The sequence below is a fragment of the Pecten maximus genome, chromosome 12 (genome assembly GCF_902652985.1).
Source record: "Pecten maximus chromosome 12, xPecMax1.1, whole genome shotgun sequence".
Taxonomy (NCBI): domain Eukaryota; kingdom Metazoa; phylum Mollusca; class Bivalvia; order Pectinida; family Pectinidae; genus Pecten; species Pecten maximus.
In genome coordinates, this window is record NC_047026.1 from 23,249,070 (window position 1) to 23,265,200 (window position 16,131).

General features: G+C 36.7%; 1 protein-coding gene across 2 annotated transcripts in view; it reads left to right on the forward strand.

The window, feature by feature from the left end:
* Positions 1-5,638: 5,638 nt before the first annotated feature.
* The window catches only part of LOC117339451, a 46,663-nt gene continuing 36,170 nt past the window's right edge, over positions 5,639-16,131 (forward strand). For both annotated transcript variants that reach the window (XM_033901034.1, XM_033901035.1), the window contains exon 1: positions 5,639-6,149. In XM_033901034.1, coding sequence (XP_033756925.1) covers positions 5,801-6,149 — 349 coding nt within the window. In that variant the 5' untranslated portion in view covers positions 5,639-5,800. The remainder of the gene's footprint in view (positions 6,150-16,131) is intronic.

The following is a 16,131-nucleotide window of genomic DNA, read 5'->3' on the forward strand; positions in this document are numbered from 1 at the left end:
ATGTCATCCATTCAACAGTATTCGAATGTTAGATACCCGGAAGTTTTTTCCTTGGGGAACCTGCGATTTTGATTTTCACGGCTAGGCAATGTCTTGTTAATAATAATAGTCTATTCATAAAGAACCGGATGTCGAAAGCGTACATTTGAAATTCTGTAAAAAAAATACTTAAGGTGCCTAAATCAACTTGCAATGACTTTGTTTACTGTGAATTGGGTAGATTACCATTAATTATTATTAGAAAATTAAGAGTGTTCAAATATTGGTTAAAGTTGAAACAATCGGATAATTTGGTATTGAAAACATGTCTTGATGAAATGGTAAATGAGATTGACGTGTGGATATGTAACATTAAGAATGAATTAGCCGCGTTAGGCATCGAGTATATGTTTGATTCTAATTTACCAGTAAACTATGGTTTTAAAATCATAGAGCAGAGATTGACCAATGTTACAAAACAAGACATGTTAACAGATATCTGGTTCGTCGAAAGGTAGATTATATCGATATCTGATAGATAGCCACTGTGTACAGTTTTATCTACGTAAACCTATAGAAACTAAATATAAATGTATGTTAACTAAGTTTAGAACATTCTCACACAAATTAAATATAGAAATAGGTAGACCAGAGACTTGTATATCACAATATACAAGTCTCTGGGTAGACATAATAATATTGCTCGAAGAAATAGAAGCTGTAACAATTGTGATTTGGGTGACATCGAGGTGAGTTTCATTTTATTTTGATATGTCCATTATATACAGAACTGAGGGTAAACTATATAAAACAATATTACTACAAAAGACCATCTGTTTTTAAATTAATCCAACTATTATCTGTTAATAATGTTAGAGAGTTGTCAAATTTAAGTAAATATCTATACTTGGCCAGCAAAAGACAAAATTGATTAGGCTAGTGTAATTTTATATCGAACAATTGTCATGTACATGTATGAAACACTCTCCTGTACACATCTGTAATTGTTTAATGTTATATATCTTGTATACCTATAGGCCTTAGGGCTTTTGGTAAATAAAGAACTTGAACTTGAACCTATTGAATCCGTTCTCGACACACTCGGTAAATAGATAAACTATAAGTGTTAATTAACATCAGAGACATACAAAAAAATGTATATAGATATTCTGTTAACATGCATGGCATCATTTCATCATTAATTATCTTGATGTTTTTGTCCTTTCGGCTGGCCCAGGTTTACGTATTTCTGAGAAATAGCAAAACAAAAATAAAAACAAAAACTAAAAACAAAATGACTGCATGGCTAATGTCGCCGGCAATGTTTTGTATCAATCTCAAAATCTAACAAGCAACGAAAACAAAAATGAAGCGACCATGAAGTCCTTCCAGAGGAAAATAAACATTAATTGTCAAGTTTTATTGGGAAACCAATGTGTTTGATTTTTTGTTTTATTGTTATCCTTTATTTTTAACTATTTATTCATTTTCATGAATTATCTAAACAGCCATCAATTCCACTTTTGATGTATTACTTCAGTTATTTTACTATTAATGTTATGCTATGTAAGTGTTTTCTTTGATTCGTTTGGTACCACACTCGATCGATGTGTTGGACACTGCAGAACCCAGGTAAGTTACCTTTGTAACCTATAACTCCATCCAGAGATTACCTGTGTTACTTACAACTCCACACCCAGATATTACCTGTGTTACTTACAACTCCACACCCAGATATTACCTGTGTTACTTACAACTCCACACCCAGATATTACCTGTGTTACTTACAACTCCACACCCAGATATTACCTGTGTTACTTACAACTCCACACCCAGATATTACCTGTGTTACTTACACCTAAACATCCAGAGATTACCTGTGTTACTTACAACTAAACATCCAGACATTACATGTGTTACTTACAACTCCACACCCAGAGATTACCTGTGTTACTTACAACTCTATACCCAGATATTACCTGTGTTACTTACAACTCCACACCCAGATATTACCTGTGTTACTTACAACTAAACATCCAGAGATTACCTGTGTTACTTACAACTCCACACCTAGACATTACCTGTGTTACTTACAACTAAACATCCAGATATTACCTGTGTTACTTACAACTCCACACTCAGATATTACCTGTGTTACTTACAACTACACCTACAGTTTACCTGTGTTACTTACAACTACACATCCATAGATTACCTGTGTTACTTACAACTAAACATCCAGAGATTACCTGTGTTACTTACAACTCCACACCCAGAGAGTATCTGTGTTACTTATAACTCCACACACACTCAGAGATTACCTGTGTTACTTATAACTCCACATTCAGAGATTACCTGTGTTACTTATAACTCCACACACACTCAGAGATTACCTGTGTTACTTACAACTTCACCTATAGATTACCTGTGTTACTTACAACTCCACACCTAGATATTACCTGTGTTACTTACAACTCCACACCCAGAGATTACCTGTGTTACTTATAACTCCACACCTAGACATGACCTGTGTTACTTACAACTCTACATCCAAAGATTACTTGTGTTACTTACAACTAAACACCCAGAGATTACCTGTGTTACTTACAACTCCACATCCAGAGATTACCTGTGTTACTCACAACTAAACATCCAGAGATTACCTGTGTTACTTACAACTCCACATCCAGAGATTACCTGTGTTACTTACAACTCCACACCTAGACATTACCTGTGTTACTTACAACTCCACATCCAGAGATTACATGTGTTACTTACAACTAAACATCCAGAGATTACCTGTGTTACTTACAACTCCACACCCAGATATTACCTGTGTTACTTACAACTCCACACCCAGTGATTACCCGTGTTAATTACAACTCCACACTCAGAGATTACCTGTGTTACTTACAACTAAACATCCAGAGATTACCTGTGTTACTTACAACTCCACACCCAGAGATTACCTGTGTTACTTACAACTCCACACCCAGTGATTACCTGTGTTACTTACAACTCCACACCTAGAGATTACCTGTGTTACTTACAACTCCACACCCAGAGATTACCTGTGTTACTTACAACTCCACACCCAGATATTACCTGTGTTACTTACAACTCCACACCCAGATATTACCTGTGTTACTTACAACTCCACACCTAGACATTACCTGTGTTACTTACAACTAAACATCCAGAGATTACCTGTGTTACTTACAACTCCACACCCAGATATTACCTGTGTTACTTACAACTAAACATCCAGAGATTACCTGTGTTACTTACAACTCCACACCCAGAGATTACCTGTGTTACTTACAACTCCACACCTAGACATTACCTGTGTTACTTACAACTCCACACCCAGAGATTACCTGTGTTACTTACAACTCCACACCTAGATATTACCTGTGTTACTTACAACTCCACACCCAGATATTACCTGTGTTACTTATAACTAAACACCCAGATATTACCTGTGTTACTTACAACTCCACACTCAGAGATTACCCGTGTTACTTACAACTCCACACCCAGAGATTACCTGTGTTACTTACAACTCCACACCCAGAGATTACCTGTGTTACTTATAACTCCACACCCAGATATTACCTGTGTTACTTATAACTAAACACCCAGATATTACCTGTGTTACTTACAACTCCACATCCAGAGATTACCTGTGTTACTTATAACTAAACATCCAGTGATTACCCGTGTTACTTATAACTCCACACTCAGCGATTACCTGTGTTACTTATAACTAAACATCCAGTGATTACCTGTGTTACTTATAACTCCACACCCAGACATTACCTGTGTTACTTACAACTAAACATCCAGAGATTACCTGTGTTACTTACAACTCCACACCTAGACATTACCTGTGTTACTTACAACTAAACATCCAGTGATGACCTGTGTTACTTACAATTCCACACCCAGATATTACCTGTGTTACTTACAACTACACCTACAGTTTACCTGTGTTACAACTCCACCTATAGTTTACCTGTGTTACAACTCCACATATAGATTACCTGTGTTACAACTCCACCTATAGTTTACCTGTGTTACAACTCCACCTATAGATTACCTGTGTTACAACTCCACCTATAGTTTACCTGTGTTACAACTCCACCTATAGATTACCTGTGTTACTTACAACTCCACCTATAGTTTACCTGTGTTACAACTCCACCTATAGATTACCTGTGTTACTTACAATTCCACATCCAGTGATTACTCGTGTTACTTACAACTCCACACCCAGATATTACCTGTGTTAATTAAAACTCCACACCCAGAGTTTACCCGTGTTTCTTTTAACTCCACCTATAGATTACCTGTGTGACAACTCCACCTATAGTTTACCTGTGTTACAACTACACCTATAGTTTACCTGTGTGACAACTCCATCTATAGTTTACCTGTGTTACAACTCCACCTATAGTTTACCTGTGTTACAACTCCACCTATAGTTTACCTGTGTTACAACTCCACCTATAGTTTACCCGTATGACAACTCCACCTATAGTTTACCTGTGTTACAACTCCACCTATAGTTTACCTGTGTTACAACTCCACCTATAGATTACCTGTGTTCCAACTCCACCTATAGTTTACCTGTGTTACAACCCCACCTATAGTTTACCTGTGTTACAACTCTACCTATAATTTACCTGTGTTACAACTCCACCTATAGTTTACATGTGTTACAACTCCAACTATAGTTTACCTGTGTTACCACTCCACCTATAGTTTACCTGTGTTACAACTCCACCCATGTATTACCTTTGTTACCTGGAATTACTACGATTGTAGACAGAAAGGGTGTGAATACAACACATGTTCCAAAAGAAAGAGATCGATTGTAACAGATGCTTCTAAATCAATTATTCACCGCAGGTATCTGCCTGATCGGGAGACATACCTTGTAATGTAGAGAGGGAGCAGAATATCAGTAGGGTCTAGTAAACATTGACCGACAATTAATGTCTCGTGCTTATAACACGTCACTGATGTAGGCGCGTCCTTATATATCAGGATCCTCGATATCGTGGATTTAACGTTGGATTTTTAATTGCATTTAAGTGTGTAAGTATTGTAACTTAATCAACTCTGGAAGTAAAAGGGAAATTTTGTGGGCAGTCTGTTAACCGTAAATTTCACTTACGGACATAGGAATTATAGGGCTATAAATAGCATGGTCGAAATAATATAGAGGGTAGAGGTGTATATTGATTGCACATTTCAGTTGATAGTTACCATATCTTCATTGTTTTCATGAGAAATCATAATAAAGACGCTAAGAGGTTCTAAGAAGTTAAATTGAAGGTGCCATAGTTCCAATAAATTATGTTATTCATAATTTAGAATCGCTGTCTTAAAATATTCCAAGATAAACTTGTCTTTAAATTCTGTTTTAGTTATTTTTCAATCAATCCGACGAGATGTTATAGTACCATAGTGGTATCTTTGTATTTGGATACCATTGCCTTACCTGGGCTTACCATACAAGTGAGTAGGCCACTGGTTAATATTTAATATCTGACTCATTTATTATGTCGGAATCCCGGATTTCTCATTGGCTTGGTTCTTACCTGTATCTCATTTTAATGTTTGTATCGCCTAACAGTTATTGGAGAAGTATTGAACATCTACCGGAGAAGACGGCTTATACGTACAAAGGTACATACATTCGGGGGTATGACACCGCAGTTGTCTTCACATCAGTTGTAACCTTTATGGATTAGACAAACCAGAGGACACTAAATATCATATGATCCTGTTGTTACAATAAAGTCAATGGGTTACAATGCCAGGGTTAAGTCAGAGAAGAAAACAGCTCATCCGAACATTCCATTTTGAGGCCAGACGACTTCTATCCGAGTCGGAACGGAGAGCTCTCTTCCATGTATTGAAGGAATTTCAAAGATATAGACAAATTGATAAGTTGGTTTTCGAACTTCGGGAATTACTTCATTCTCCAGAAAAGCTGGATCTTTTGAGACATATTCGGGACTTAATTCCTCGTGCGTACGTGAATGAGTTTGATGGATATTTCCGACAGTCTACTGCCAGACAAGCACTCAGTCCAACGGTTCAACGTCGGAGACAAAATGGCCGCCATTCTCCGGAAATCATAATCCGACCAAACCCTCATGGTGAGTATAGGCGTAGTGATATTAGTCAAAGTACAACAAATCAACCATTGATTCTGAAGGTTCTATCATAGTAGAACAATGTTGTTAGCCCTAGTCAATGTGGAAATAAGTATTTCATGTCTAGTTCCTAACGATGTTGAAAAGTTAAACTTTCTTCCAATGTACACTTTCATTTTGTCTCGTTGGTACGGTAGTTCCTTGTTAGTCTGGGCAGAACGGTAGAACCTTGCTCGTCTGGACACTTTGCGTGTACAGGAGAACCTTGCTAGTCTGGACACTTTGCGTGTACAGTAGAACCTTGCTAGTCTGGACACTTTGCGTGTACAGTAGAACCTTGCTAGTCTGGACACTTTGCGTGTACAGTAGAACCTTATTAGTCTGGGCACTTTGTGTGTACAGTAAAACCTTTTTAGTCTGGACACTTTGTGTGTACAGTAGAACCTTGTTAGTCTGGACACTTTGGTTTGTGTATACAGTAAAACCTTGTTAATTTGGACGCTTTTGTTTGTTTGTACAGCAGAACCTTGTTAGTCTGGACACTTTTGTTTGTTTGTACAATAGAACCTTGTTAGTTTTTGGATTGTGTGTACAGAAGAACCTTGTTAATCTGGACACTGTGGTTTGTGTGTACAATAAAACCTTGTTAGTCTGGACACTTTGGTTTGTGTATACAGTAAAACCTTGTTAATTTGGACGCTTTTGTTTGTTTGTACAGCAGAACCTTGTTAGTCTGGACACTTTTGTTTGTTTGTACAATAGAACCTTGTTAGTTTTTGGATTGTGTGTACAGAAGAACCTTGTTAATCTGGACACCGTGGTTTGTGTGTACAGTAAAACCTTGTTAGTCTGGACACTGTGGTTTGTGTGTACAGTAAAACCTTGTTAGTCTTGACACTGTTTTTTGTGTATACAGTAAAACCTTGTTAGTCTTGACACTGGTTTGTGTGTACAGTATAATCTTTATAGTCTGGACACTCGTTGGTTTGTTTACAGCATAACCTTGTTAGTCTGGATACTCGTTGGTTTGTCTACAGTAGAACCTTGATAGTCTGGACATACGTTGGTTTATCTACAGTATAACCTTGCTAGTCTGGACATACGTTGGTTTGTCTACAGTAGAACCTTGATAGTCTGGACATACGTTGGTTTGTCTACAGTAGAACCTTATTAGTCTGGACATACGTTGGTTTATCTACAGTATAACCTTGCTAGTCTGGACACTCGTTGGTTTGTTTACAGTAGAACCTTATTAGTCTGGACACACGTTGGTTTGTTTACAGTAGAACCTTGCTAGTCTGGACACTCGTTGGTTTGTTTACAGTAGAACCTTGTTAGTCTGGACATACGTTGGTTTGTCTACAGTAGAACCTTGTTAGTCTGGACATTCGTTGGTTTGTCTACAGTAGAACCTTGATAGTCTGGACATACGTTGGTTTGTCTACAGTGTAAGTCTGGGCATTGCTGGAGAACTAACTTGTCATTTGCTCAAAACTAATATCTAATGTTTCTGTTGCATGTTTTGGGGTCTAATCATATAAATCATTATTATTCTCCCCGACACAGATATGCTGGTTTAAAACTTTTCAAACGCATTTTATTTCTGTATTTCGCGGATGCCCATGTATGAGGTAGGTAACCAATGGTAACGCGTCAATGATAAAAACATACCGCTACGCGCACAGGAGTGACCAGCATTATAATTGTATATAAAACAACTGCGAAACAAGTTATATTAATATAAACTTATTAATCACGCCTTATTTGGTCCCAGTAAAATCGCGTACGAGGATGTAGTACCCAGAGAATGCCATTTGGTCGGGTAGGGTAGGCTTTTAACGTCCAATCGAGATATCGGACCCCGACTGCCTTTAGGTCGAAGGCCAACGAGAGTGCATTGTGGAACTCATCAACCACCAGATCTCAAATTCTTCTACATATTCATAATCAAACATTACGTACAGGCCATGTAACATTATGTATGGATCATGTGCAGATTTTAAGATCTTCGATCCCTAGTACAATCTGTTGCCATTTCTCGTGAGCTGTTACTATGGCGACATTGTGAAGTGTGTGAGCTCTTCATTTCATATTCATCTGGCATGCATGCTGTTATTAAGGTCATGGCTCTAACAATGTGTTCTACTATTGTTAAACCAATACACAATGCAATGGTATCTCATTTGTACTCATTACTCACAGGTAAACAAAAACATGACTCTATAATCAATGATTTCCTACCTCCCGTCAGTAAACAAAACATGACTCTATAATCAATGATTTCCTACCTCCCGTCAGTAACAAAACATGACTCTATAATCAATGATTTCCTACCTCCCGTCAGTAAACAAAACATGACTCTATAATCAATGATTTCCTACCTCCTATCAGTAACAAAACATGACTCTATAATCAATGATTTCCTACCTCCCGTCAGTAAACAAAACATGACTCTATAATCAATGATTTCCTACCTCCCGTCAGTAAACAAAACATGACTCTATAATCAATGATTTCCTACCTCCCGTCAGTAACAAAACATGACTCTATAATCAATGATTTCCTACCTCCCGTCAGTAAACAAAACATGACTCTATAATCAATGATTTCCTACCTCCCATCAGTAAACAAAACATGACTCTATAATCAATGATTTCCTACCTCCCGTCAGTAAACAAAACATGACTCTATAATCAATGATTTCCTACCTCCCGTCAGTAAACAAAACATGACTCTATAATCAATGATTTCCTACCTCCCGTCAGTAAACAAAACATGACTCTATAATCAATGATTTCCTACCTCCCGATCAGTAAACAAAACATGACTCTATAATCAATGATTTCCTACCTCCCGTCAGTAAACAAAACATGACTCTATAATCAATGATTTCCTACCTCCCAGTCAGTAAACAAAACATGACTCTATAATCAATGATTTCCTATCTCCCGTCAGTAAACAAAACATGACTCTATAATCAATGATTTCCTACCTCCCGTCAGTAAACAAAACATGACTCTATAATCAATGATTTCCTACCTCCCGTCAGTAAACAAAACATGACTCTATAATCAATGATTTCCTACCTCCCGTCAGTAAACAAAACATGACTCTATAATCAATGATTTCCTACCTCCCATCAGTAAACAAAACATGACTCTATAATCAATGATTTCCTACCTCCCGTCAGTAAACAAAACATGACTCTATAATCAATGATTTCCTACCTCCCATCAGTAAACAAAACATGACTCTATAATCAATGATTTCCTACCTCCCGTCAGTAAACAAAACATGACTCTATAATCAATGATTTCCTACCTCCCGTCAGTAACAAAACACGACTCTATAATCAATGATTTCCTACCTCCCGTCAGTAAACAAAACATGACTCTATAATCAATGATTTCCTACCTCCCGTCAGTAAACAAAACATGACTCTATAATCAATGATTTCCTACCTCCCGTCAGTAAACAAAACATGACTCTATAATCAATGATTTCCTACCTCCCGTCAGTAACAAAACATGACTCTATAATCAATGATTTCCTACCTCCCGTCAGTAAACAAAACATGACTCTATAATCAATGATTTCCTACCTCCCGTCAGTAACAAAACATGACTCTATAATCAATGATTTCCTACCTCCCGTCAGTAAACAAAACATGACTCTATAATCAATGATTTCCTACCTCCCGTCAGTAAACAAAACATGACTCTATAATCAATGATTTCCTACCTCCCGTCAGTAAACAAAACATGACTCTATAATCAATGATTTCCTACCTCCCGTCAGTAAACAAAACATGACTCTATAATCAATGATTTCCTACCTCCCGTCAGTAAACAAAACATGACTCTATAATCAATGATTTCCTACCTCCCGTCAGTAAACAAAACATGACTCTATAATCAATGATTTCCTACCTCCCGTCAGTAAACAAAACATGACTCTATAATCAATGATTTCCTACCTCCCATCAGTAAACAAAACATGACTCTATAATCAATGATTTCCTACCTCCCGTCAGTAAACAAAACATGACTCTATAATCAATGATTTCCTACCTCCCGATCAGTAAACAAAACATGACTCTATAATCAATGATTTCCTACCTCCCGTCAGTAACAAAACATGACTCTATAATCAATGATTTCCTACCTCCCGTCAGTAAACAAAACATGACTCTATAATCAATGATTTCCTACCTCCCGTCAGTAAACAAAACATGACTCTATAATCAATGATTTCCTACCTCCCGTCAGTAAACAAAACATGACTCTATAATCAATGATTTCCTACCTCCCGTCAGTAAACAAAACATGACTCTATAATCAATGATTTCCTACCTCCCGTCAGTAAACAAAACATGACTCTATAATCAATGATTTCCTACCTCCCGTCAGTAAACAAAACATGACTCTATAATCAATGATTTCCTACCTCCCGTCAGTAAACAAAACATGACTCTATAATCAATGATTTCCTACCTCCCGTCAGTAACAAAACATGACTCTATAATCAATGATTTCCTACCTCCCGTCAGTAAACAAAACACGACTCTATAATCAATGATTTCCTACCTCCCGTCAGTAAACAAAACATGACTCTATAATCAATGATTTCCTACCTCCCGTCAGTAAACAAAACATGACTCTATAATCAATGATTTCCTACCTCCCGTCAGTAAACAAAACATGACTCTATAATCAATGATTTCCTACCTCCCGTCAGTAAACAAAACATGACTCTATAATCAATGATTTCCTACCTCCCGTCAGTAAACAAAACATGACTCTATAATCAATGATTTCCTACCTCCCGTCAGTAAACAAAACATGACTCTATAATCAATGATTTCCTACCTCCCGTCAGTAAACAAAACATGACTCTATAATCAATGATTTCCTACCTCCCGTCAGTAAACAAAACATGACTCTATAATCAATGATTTCCTACCTCCCGTCAGTAAACAAAACATGACTCTATAATCAATGATTTCCTACCTCCCGTCAGTAAACAAAACATGACTCTATAATCAATGATTTCCTACCTCCCGTCAGTAAACAAAACATGACTCTATAATCAATGATTTCCTACCTCCCGTCAGTAAACAAAACATGACTCTATAATCAATGATTTCCTACCTCCCGTCAGTAAACAAAACATGACTCTATAATCAATGATTTCCTACCTCCCGTCAGTAAACAAAACATGACTCTATAATCAATGATTTCCTACCTCCCGTCAGTAAACAAAACATGACTCTATAATCAATGATTTCCTACCTCCCATCAGTAAACAAAACATGACTCTATAATCAATGATTTCCTACCTCCCGTCAGTAAACAAAACATGACTCTATAATCAATGATTTCCTACCTCCCGTCAGTAAACAAAACATGACTCTATAATCAATGATTTCCTACCTCCCGTCAGTAAACAAAACATGACTCTATAATCAATGATTTCCTACCTCCCGTCAGTAAACAAAACATGACTCTATAATCAATGATTTCCTACCTCCCGTCAGTAAACAAAACATGACTCTATAATCAATGATTTCCTACCTCCCGTCAGTAAACAAAACATGACTCTATAATCAATGATTTCCTACCTCCCGTCAGTAAACAAAACATGACTCTATAATCAATGATTTCCTACCTCCCGTCAGTAAACAAAACATGACTCTATAATCAATGATTTCCTACCTCCCATCAGTAACAAAACATGACTCTATAATCAATGATTTCCTACCTCCCATCAGTAAACAAAACATGACTCTATAATCAATGATTTCCTACCTCCCATCAGTAACAAAACATGACTCTATAATCAATGATTTCCTCTACCTCCGTCAGTAAACAAAACATGACTCTATAATCAATGATTTCCTACCTCCCATCAGTAACAAAACATGACTCTATAATCAATGATTTCCTATCTCCCATCAGTAAACAAAACATGACTCTATAATCAATGATTTCCTACCTCCCGTCAGTAAACAAAACATGACTCTATAATCAATGATTTCCTATCTCCCGTCAGTAACAAAACATGACTCTATAATCAATGATTTCCTACCTCCCGTCAGTAAACAAAACATGACTCTATAATCAATGATTTCCTACCTCCCATCAGTAAACAAAACATGACTCTATAATCAATGATTTCCTACCTCCCGTCAGTAAACAAAACATGACTCTATAATCAATGATTTCCTACCTCCCGTCAGTAAACAAAACATGACTCTATAATCAATGATTTCCTACCTCCCGTCAGTAAACAAAACATGACTCTATAATCAATGATTTCCTACCTCCCGTCAGTAAACAAAACATGACTCTATAATCAATGATTTCCTACCTCCCGTCAGTAAACAAAACATGACTCTATAATCAATGATTTCCTACCTCCCGTCAGTAAACAAAACACGACTCTATAATCAATGATTTCCTACCTCCCGTCAGTAAACAAAACATGACTCTATAATCAATGATTTCCTACCTCCCGTCAGTAAACAAAACATGACTCTATAATCAATGATTTCCTACCTCCCGTCAGTAAACAAAACATGACTCTATAATCAATGATTTCCTACCTCCCGTCAGTAAACAAAACATGACTCTATAATCAATGATTTCCTACCTCCCGTCAGTAACAAAACATGACTCTATAATCAATGATTTCCTACCTCCCGTCAGTAAACAAAACATGACTCTATAATCAATGATTTCCTACCTCCCGTCAGTAAACAAAACATGACTCTATAATCAATGATTTCCTACCTCCCGTCAGTAAACAAAACATGACTCTATAATCAATGATTTCCTACCTCCCGTCAGTAAACAAAACATGACTCTATAATCAATGATTTCCTACCTCCCGTCAGTAAACAAAACATGACTCTATAATCAATGATTTCCTACCTCCCGTCAGTAAACAAAACATGACTCTATAATCAATGATTTCCTACCTCCCGTCAGTAAACAAAACATGACTCTATAATCAATGATTTCCTACCTCCCGTCAGTAAACAAAACATGACTCTATAATCAATGATTTCCTACCTCCCGTCAGTAAACAAAACATGACTCTATAATCAATGATTTCCTACCTCCCGTCAGTAAACAAAACATGACTCTATAATCAATGATTTCCTACCTCCCGTCAGTAAACAAAACATGACTCTATAATCAATGATTTCCTACCTCCCGTCAGTAAACAAAACATGACTCTATAATCAATGATTTCCTACCTCCCGTCAGTAAACAAAACATGACTCTATAATCAATGATTTCCTACCTCCCGTCAGTAACAAAACATGACTCTATAATCAATGATTTCCTACCTCCCGTCAGTAAACAAAACATGACTCTATAATCAATGATTTCCTACCTCCCGTCAGTAAACAAAACATGACTCTATAATCAATGATTTCCTACCTCCCGTCAGTAAACAAAACATGACTCTATAATCAATGATTTCCTACCTCCCGTCAGTAAACAAAACATGACTCTATAATCAATGATTTCCTACCTCCCGTCAGTAAACAAAACATGACTCTATAATCAATGATTTCCTACCTCCCGTCAGTAAACAAAACATGACTCTATAATCAATGATTTCCTACCTCCCGTCAGTAAACAAAACATGACTCTATAATCAATGATTTCCTACCTCCCGTCAGTAAACAAAACATGACTCTATAATCAATGATTTCCTATCAGTAAACAAAACACGACTCTATAATCAATGATTTCCTACCTCCTATCAGTAAACAAAGCACGACTCTATAATCATTGATTTCCTAATTCCTATCAGTAAACAAAACGCGACTCTATAATCAATGATTTCCTACCTCCTATCAGTAAACAAAACATGACTCTATAATCAATGATTTCCTACCTCCTATCAGTAAACAAAACGCGACTCTATAATCAATGATTTCCTACCTCCTATCAGTAAACAAAGCACGACTCTATAATCAATGATTTCCTACCTCCTATCAGTAACAAAACGCGACTCTATAATCAATGATTTCCTACCTCCTATCAGTAAACAAAACACGACTCTATAATCAATGATTTCCTACCTCCTATCAGTAAACAAAACGCGACTCTATAATCAATGATTTCCTACCTCCTATCAGTAAACAAAGCACGACTCTATAATCAATGATTTCCTACCTCCCGTCAGTAAACAAAACATGACTCTATAATCAATGATTTCCTACCTTCTATCAGTAAACAAAACATGACTCTATAATCAATGATTTCCTACCTCCCGTCAGTAAACAAAACATGACTCTATAATCAATGATTTCCTACCTCCCGTCAGTAAACAAAACATGACTCTATAATCAATGATTTCCTATCTCCCGTCAGTAAACAAAACATGACTCTATAATCAATGATTTCCTACCTCCCGTCAGTAAACAAAACATGACTCTATAATCAATGATTTCCTACCTCCCGTCAGTAAACAAAACATGACTCTATAATCAATGATTTCCTACCTCCCGTCAGTAAACAAAACATGACTCTATAATCAATGATTTCCTACCTCCCGTCAGTAAACAAAACATGACTCTATAATCAATGATTTCCTACCTCCCGTCAGTAAACAAAACATGACTCTATAATCAATGATTTCCTACCTCCCATCAGTAAACAAAACATGACTCTATAATCAATGATTTCCTACCTCCCGTCAGTAAACAAAACATGACTCTATAATCAATGATTTCCTACCTCCCGTCAGTAAACAAAACATGACTCTATAATCAATGATTTCCTACCTCCCGTCAGTAAACAAAACATGACTCTATAATCAATGATTTCCTACCTCCCGTCAGTAAACAAAACATGACTCTATAATCAATGATTTCCTACCTCCCGTCAGTAAACAAAACATGACTCTATAATCAATGATTTCCTACCTCCCGTCAGTAAACAAAACATGACTCTATAATCAATGATTTCCTACCTCCCATCAGTAAACAAAACATGACTCTATAATCAATGATTTCCTACCTCCCGTCAGTAAACAAAACACGACTCTATAATCAATGATTTCCTACCTCCCGTCAGTAACAAAACATGACTCTATAATCAATGATTTCCTACCTCCCGTCAGTAAACAAAACATGACTCTATAATCAATGATTTCCTACCTCCCGTCAGTAACAAAACATGACTCTATAATCAATGATTTCCTACCTCCCGTCAGTAAACAAAACACGACTCTATAATCAATGATTTCCTACCTCCCGTCAGTAACAAAACATGACTCTATAATCAATGATTTCCTACCTCCCGTCAGTAAACAAAACACGACTCTATAATCAATGATTTCCTACCTCCCGTCAGTAAACAAAACACGACTCTATAATCATTGATTTCCTACCTCCCGTCAGTAACAAAACATGACTCTATAATCATTGATTTCCTACCTCCCGTCAGTAAACAAAACATGACTCTATAATCAATGATTTCCTACCTCCCGTCAGTAACAAAACATGACTCTATAATCAATGATTTCCTACCTCCCGTCAGTAAACAAAACACGACTCTATAATCAATGATTTCCTACCTCCCGTCAGTAAACAAAACACGACTCTATAATCAATGATTTCCTACCTCCCGTCAGTAAACAAAACATGACTCTATAATCAATGATTTCCTACCTCCCGTCAGTAAACAAAACATGACTCTATAATCAATGATTTCCTACCTCCCGTCAGTAAACAAAACAGTGACTCTATAATCAATGATTTCCTACCTCCCGTCAGTAACAAAACATGACTCTATAATCAATGATTTCCTACCTCCCGTCAGTAAACAAAACATGACTTTATAATCAATGATTTCCTACCTCCCGTCAGTAAACAAAACGTGACTCTATAATCAATGATTTCCTACCTCCTATCAGTAAACAAAACATGACTCTATAATCAATGATTTCCTACCTCCCGTCAGTA